At 40.3% G+C, this 7500-nt stretch overlaps 1 protein-coding gene across 1 annotated transcript; it reads right to left on the bottom strand.

The window, feature by feature from the left end:
- Positions 1–334: 334 nt before the first annotated feature.
- Positions 335–5361, bottom strand: LOC137993031 (chymotrypsinogen B-like). The gene is made up of 7 exons (XM_068838684.1): positions 5286–5361; positions 4116–4331; positions 2911–3120; positions 2214–2528; positions 1540–1590; positions 1057–1152; positions 335–442 (listed from the first exon to the last, which is right to left on the bottom strand). The coding sequence occupies exons 1-7, from the start codon at positions 5350–5352 to the stop codon at positions 438–440; spliced, it is 960 nt and encodes a 319-aa protein (XP_068694785.1). The 5' UTR covers positions 5353–5361; the 3' UTR covers positions 335–437.
- Positions 5362–7500: the final 2139 nt, after the last annotated feature.

The raw sequence follows: 7500 nt of genomic DNA, 5'->3' as shown, positions 1-7500 counted from the left end.
CCAAATTTGAACAACTCCAAATTGGATACCTGTAATTGGACACCTACGCCATTCGCGCGTCAGTCACATGGACTTAGATGGTGTCTTTCTCGCCGTTTTTCTACTTTTTCCAAAACAGATTATAGTTACAATTAATTAGTAATAGGACTTCGTGTTGTACAATTCAGGGGTAATCGTGTTCATAATTTCTGAAATCGTCCTCGCGATGCGCGCTCGGCCGATTTTGAAAATACACGCCCAATTACTCCCTGAATTGTACTCCACTCAATCCTATTACTATTACTAACTCTGCAACGCTCATTTAATTAATTTCAAGAACATAACATTTCTGAGGCTCGATTTCATTCAATCTTTTATTCTCCATAATTATTTCAAAGCCATAGGTCAATAGAACGTTAAAATGTGAGTCGAACGTTAAATCGTCTGAGACAAGGACTTCAACCTGTGGCAAAATACAAACATGGCTTTATATAAGTGATTAGTCATGGAAAGTAAGAGCATTAGAAATAAGCACCCGTATATTTTTCAAACACGAACAAAGTTGCACGAGCTCATAGCGCGAGTGCAATATGTAGTATGTAAAAAAATTACGAGTGCTTGTTTCTTCTAAATTGCACGAAAAAATCATGTGATTACTTATTAACAATATACTACAAAAAAATGCACGTGAATTACGCAATCGCGTAAGAATTGCGCCATCCGGGGCTCGCATTTGATTGGCCGTCTGATGCTTTCTTTGATCGTTGACCAATCAGAATGCTTGGTTTGTTACCTCTTTTCTACACTGTGTTACCTGGAAACTGCATTTCTCTTAGCCAAACAGAATCGAGAAATTTCCCATGCATATTATTCATAGAAGTAAAGTAATTACAATACAAATTTAATATCAAATTCTTTCGCTGGCTAGTCGGTGAGGCAATTTATTAAACTCCGTTTAAATATCTTAAACAGTTGTAGCGTGCAAGACACTCATTTACGTGTGTTAACGAGAAATGTTCTTTTCTTTCTTGTTATAATAGTGTTTGAATGAAAATCCACACGAAAGTTTGTACTTACAAGTCTTGCACGTTCTTGCACAGCCCCTTTTTATCTCAGGCAGAAATTTGCAAAAAACTGCATTGGCAGCACAATCTTTTCTTTTATCTTTACAATCTGGGGGAAAACGAAAAAGGTAACTGCAAAATTCAAAGACAGAAACATCCAAATCCCACCCTGATTACAATCTGCATGGAGTCATTTATGATCGTACTGAATTTAACGTTGAAGAATATATGGTATGTTCATATATTTGAACGGCTGAAATTGGAAGTACTTGAGAGTTGAAGATCATCCCAGTTGATCAGCAAATGAAGCAGTTGAATTTATTTGCAGTTCGTAAGAGGTGAAAAAAATGAACGCCGTAATACTGTATGCATAGTACACAGAGGGCTTGTCAGACCGGAGTTCGAACTCAAAACATCCTCACGGCAATCTGATGCGAAAGCAATTGAGCCAACCGGTCTCTTAACGCCGTGGTCTTTGCATTATTGATTTACTTACTTGGATTTGTTGTAGGTGGCGGTCGCGTAACTGGCGGGGGTCCATTTCCTTCTAATGAACAAAAAAGACAATGAAAAATAAACGTCGAAACGTCGTTAAAATGATAAAAAATACGTTAAGAACCACCGTTGGATTATTGTCGTCGTCAAATGTACTGCATGTTGTAATTCCTGAATTTTGTGTTTTGCGAAGACGTTTTTAACTCACGCACTGATTGGTGGTCAAGTAAGCATTTTAGCTACACAGCAACTTGTTCTTGAAGTAGTAACAGTGAGTAGTATTAGTGAGTAGCAGTAGCAAAAGCAGTACTTAGCGGTAGTAGTCAAAGGCACCAAATGATTCAGCCGCCTAATAAATGTCCATTCAATGAATTAAGCCGGGTTTATCAGACTTTCTCTAAATCATTTCATATTATTGATTTGGAAAAATGACCCCTGTCTACTCTTATTACTTGACGGTTTCGCGTTTGGTTTTTTCGTTTGTTTAACCTTTGGGTGAAAAACACAAGGCTACAAGGAGCAAGAATACGGTGGAGGGTACACTCTCCTTAACTCACTTTCTTGACATGCGACTTAAACCAGAGGATAAGACATCCCATCGTATACAGTAATTCAACAATTTGATCTCAAGTAAACTAAAAACTGAGGCTAAAAGAGCTCATCAAAATTTCTTACCAATCCTATCTGTTATCCACTTGTAGTATGTTGTTACTCTCGCAAACACACTGTAGTATTCTGTTGGGCAGTATCTTTTGCCAAAGCTAACAACGCCGTGCATGTACCATTTATTGTTCTTCTCGCATACAAGTGGTCCACCACTATCGCCCTGGCAACTGCCTGATCCACTCGAGTGCCCTTGTCCTGCGCATAGGTGGGCCTCTCCATCGTATCGACCGTATTTCTTGGCACAGTCCTCGTGGGATACTATCGGCACTTTGGCCTGCTGCAAGACAACTGGAGATGATCCAGTTCCGGAAAGACGGACCCAACCTATGGAAGCAAGGTTGCAACGCTAGTGTGGATAGAAGTTCCAGTTGGCCTTTTTTATTTCCTTTTTGAATAGTAAGGATAAAATTTGCAAGGCAAACACCAAAAAATAAACTAAACTAAAACAACAATTAATGTTCTGACACAAAGAACTTCTGTTAGCATAGGGGAATTAACACAATTATTCAATTATCCAATATATCGAGGCTTCTAGGAAACCGTAAGCGAATCTGAAATTCATTTACTCCGGATACGAACGCTTTTGTTAAAGTTTCAAACACTTAAATTCCAGCTAAACATTTATTTCCGGTATTTTAAGGTTCGTTTTGGTTGGAGTGTAGCTTCCCTTTAAACATGAATGAGTGAGTGTATATCTTAACCAAACCTGTTACATAGCATTGGGTTCCAGGTCTTGGAGGCTCGGTAGGAAGGCACACCGTTGACACCTTGTCACTGATCTTTACGGAACCTTTGAGCTCTAGAACGGCTACATCGTGCATTAAGTTTTGCATGGTAAAGCCTTTGTGCCTATAAAGGGTCTTCACTTTGAACTCTTTTTCAACTTCGGTTGGGGGTCCTTTCTTTCTGTGCGCACCTAATGAGCAAGTTGCATGATTTAACACAAGATCTTATAGTTACTTTTGTTCTAGTTTATATAGAGAACAAATGTTTCAACTGGACAACATGGTGGCAGATTCTTCCCATTTTATACCTTTATGAAATGTGAACGTCACGTTGGATAAACGGACTGTTGTTGTGTTAATACTCACTTTTTTGAAAAGCTTATCCAGCTGAACACAATTCCTGCCCTAATTGGAATCACATCAAATAAAATAATTTCATCGTTTTTTTGAAGAGAGGGAAAAACCGAAAACCTCTTTGAGTGTAATGAAGAGCCAACATGAACAAACTTAACCCAACCCATATATGACTTTGAGTCTTGAATGAAATCCCATCCGCGCTGGTGGAGTGCTGTCACAACTGCGATGACAATGCTTAACGCTGTTCGCCTTCAGGCTTCATGAAACAACTTTTAGAAAATGGTACAATAAATTTTAAGAATTTCAACTAATGGGACCCAGATTAGCTTACAATGAACCTGTCAGTGCTGAGATCAAGTCATCTTCATCTTCGTGCCAAGTGACCCTGAACAATAAGTTCCCTCTCGATTGTCGAGGAGTAATTAATCAACAATAACAGCTACATTCAACCAAGCGGTAACACTCCATCATATAGGTGGTCTGCAAACAATCTGTAGAGACACAGATAACAATGCTGCGATGTACAATTTCTGGTGAACGAACAAAAGGAGCTTATCGTTTGTTTTCGTCCACCAACATGGCGGCGATGACGTAACGTGAAAAACCACCTTTTTTGTCGCCTGAGCTTCAATTCCGCTTTCCAGGTCGCCCGCTAATCTGTATCATACCCCTTCGTCTGCCATTATTTTGCGGCGAACAGACTGAGACGCTGATTACAGAAAGGCTCTGTCTTCCAATATTTGAAAATTTCCTAGCTTTTTTCTCCCACCCGGACTGCCTGCCCCTGGGTATCCGATTATGAATGAACTACAACCAGCTACGTACTAACCAACCACAACCGTGTATCCATCAGGGTATGGATAGCTGCGAACACAATGCGCTGCAGTGACAATCCAGTTTCGTCTGATAAGAGATCCACCGCATATATGGTGTCCGTTGACGCGAAGAGAAACTTGCCATGGCCACGCATGTGGCGCTGCATCATCTCCATTCACAATTCGAGTGAACAAGGAACGTTTCCCACACTCTGCCTCTCTTTGCCGTCCTTGAAAAAGTGTGATTGATGAAGTTAATTGAATTATGCTCCGAACATATGAAATTTATCAAGTCTCGGAAGTAGAGAACTTCCTATCTTGCCAATTGAAGGAAAACTGAAAAGATCATAATACGTTTCTGAACCGAGGTTTTCGTGTTTTAGTCAACTCCTAATCTTATTAAGAACAGCCAACTCCGTTTCCGAACAAAATGAAAGTGTTTTTTATTCAACCAGCTATACTGTTTGATGTTTTACTAGCAAGGGTCAGTTTCCATACTGGAAGTCTGATGGCATACTTACTGCGCCTTTCAATAACATGCGGACTCTACAATTCAAAGCTCAATCGACAAATGCGTTTTTCGCTACCGTCAATCAAATGTTCGGTGGCTCCTCCCAGCTTCCGACTATGTTGACTGAACTGGGCTCAACGATGTGATTTGATTACTGCGCGCTCGACAGTAGTCGGAAGCTTCGGAGCCGCCGAACATTTGATTGACGGTAGCGAAAAACGCATTTGTCGGTTGACCGTTTGAATTAATTTAAGAGTTCGCATGTTATTGAAAGGCGCAGTAAGGTAGAACTGACTGCACGTCAGGTATTGTGCAAAGAATAGTTTTCGCTATTATCAGAAACTGAGGTTTATGACGAAGTTGGCGCTCGCCTCTATAATTTTTCTGGAGAACTTGTACGATAAGAGAGATCGATAAGTCCATAGAGGAGATTCCTTTCCTCAAAAAAATTATGTAACAGCTCGGCTATATCGTCACGACAAAAACGGGAGTCATAATGATTTGGATCCTTCAGAACTGTTTTCTGAATATTTAATTTTGGAAGTGTGGGTGGGAGGTGGGATGCGTTGTAAAAGACTAATACCCTAGAGTGAAGAATCTGGTTGATTTTAGCACCATTATAAAAATTCTGTTACTCCACACTAACTTTATAATGTAAATCTGAAAAGCTTACCCTGGACAAACGAAGGTGCAAGTATCACACTGACGACTCCAATAAGCAGTAGCATCTTGGAAGACATTGGACTTACTGTGCATAGATGTCTCATTTATGCGAAACCGTTGAATAACCACCTTGTTTAATATTAAGAAAAATATAAAGAAATATAAACGAGCGCTTTGTATAGCTGTCGTGAAGGTGATTTTAAGAATATATGCAAAATATCTTTTGAGTTATGGACAGTCTTTCTAAAGACAGGTAAGTCAATACTGAGAAAACTTGGATCTTCTTTTGCTTGCATTTAATAAAAGCCATCTGAAACATGATAAAATATAGCTGGGTTGCAGTTAATTGTAGAACGTCAAACATCAAGACCATCGTATGGCATGATCGTATGGTATTTTCCTGTACCAGTTAAATTATTTTCCCACCTAATGTAACTTGTTTGGCATGTGATTCACATATACAAGTGTCATGGTCACTCGTAAGCGGTAGTACACTGGATGACTTAATTTAACTTTTGTGCGATGAAATAAGGGCGTGTTCGATTGACCGTATTCCGTTCCGTTCCGTTCCGTATTCCGTCCGTATTAAGTTAGAAATCCTTCGTTTTTACGGAGATTCACATTAAAATTATCAAACACTTGCTAAAGTTCTATTATAAACATATATTTATTATCCTTGTTGCTTTAAAAGGGCCAGACATACCGTTTTAAATCATCACTCCACGTATTCTTATTCCGAAATAGGGTCAATCGAACGCACCCTAAGTCTATAATTACAAATGCCAATCCCGTCATTCTTTATTGAATACTGGTGTTTCAGTAACTTTCTCTCGGTTTAAGTACATGCGTATTATGTGGACTGGTGCGCCTTCAAGTGGCTCGCGTGCTATTTCAGACGCTCTTCCCATTTGAACTTGCATTGTAAATTGAGTTGGTTGGGTAGTAGCATGAGCAATCAATCCATTACATTTTTTGATTATCCCCATTGGCACATTCCAGGCCCCATTTCAAAGGAGGGCAAGACCGGTGTCATTTTCAAGTCCCTACGAATCTCTATCATGCAGGACTGATAGCAATCTCGATCCCAGAGTTCTACACTTTTGACTGAGGGTCAGAAGAGCTCTAGGGAACCCTAAAACAAAGTGCCATCTCATAGGTTTTCGTGAAGTACAATGAAAAGCGTCTCTGATTAGTGCATTCATGTTAGCTCGACGAGTGATCAGGCGCCGTAAAGTTCAAATAGCCAAATTTTGGCTATAAGAATCCTACGGCGCATGTTCTCCTACACAGAGTTTCCCAGAGACTCGGGTCATGCGCATACATAAGATCCGACGTTCTGGTGACGAGAATGCACCGTTAGAAGATTGTATGGAAAAGGTTTGGTGAAGTAGCAAGAGCACTCTCCTACCCACGAGTTAGCCCGGTTTCGATTTCCTAACTCAACATTTTATGTGGTTTGGTCTGAGGGGTTCTCTACGGGTACTCCAGTTTTCCCCTCTCATCGAAAACTAACCTAAAAGTAATGCAGTTTTTTCCTGGGACCCCCCAGGCAGGGGGGGATTGAGGATGGGGACGTCTGAGTTTTAAGGGACGAAGGCTGCTCTTCCCACTGCATAAAAGAAGAGGTTTGTTGGCAAAATTATAAAAAAAAATACTAGGGTACTCTCTTATATAGACTATTTAGGTATGTACGGCCCCATAGAGTATGGTTTTCTAACCGTTTTGGTCTGAAATAGGGTTGCGAATCTGAAATAGGGCGTGGTCTGTGCACTCAAGTCTTGAATTGGGTATGAAGGGGGTAGTTTCTAAAGAAACTGTGGTGCTGCGTCTGTGGCGAAGTAGTATACAAAAATTTGGTTTCATCAACGGAGTTGATAATGTAAATTGGCCACCGTACAGAGATTCTAAAAGCTGACGTTTCGAGCGTTAGCCCTTCGTCAGAGCAAATCGAGGAATTGTGGGTTACCTGTAGCTTTTATAGTAGAGTAGGAGCTACGCTATTGGTGGTAACATGGCAACGTTAAAAATAGGAATATATTAGAGATTCTTGCGGCTTTTCGTCTTACCTAGATGTAGAGAAAGGCCGCAGATAGCCATGTATTTTTTGGAGTGGTTAGGGAGATTAAAATGACGAGCGACTGGCTTAGATGCATCCTTGTCATTGTTCTCAACATCGCGAAGGTGTTCGGGAATCGGTCGCCAAGTCGTCTACCTGTCTCGCCAAT

The sequence above is a fragment of the Montipora foliosa genome, chromosome 2 (assembly GCF_036669935.1).
Source record: "Montipora foliosa isolate CH-2021 chromosome 2, ASM3666993v2, whole genome shotgun sequence".
Classification (NCBI taxonomy): domain Eukaryota; kingdom Metazoa; phylum Cnidaria; class Anthozoa; order Scleractinia; family Acroporidae; genus Montipora; species Montipora foliosa.
The sequence above is the reverse complement of the archived record's forward strand: the minus strand, read 5'-3'. Positions and strand labels throughout refer to the sequence as shown.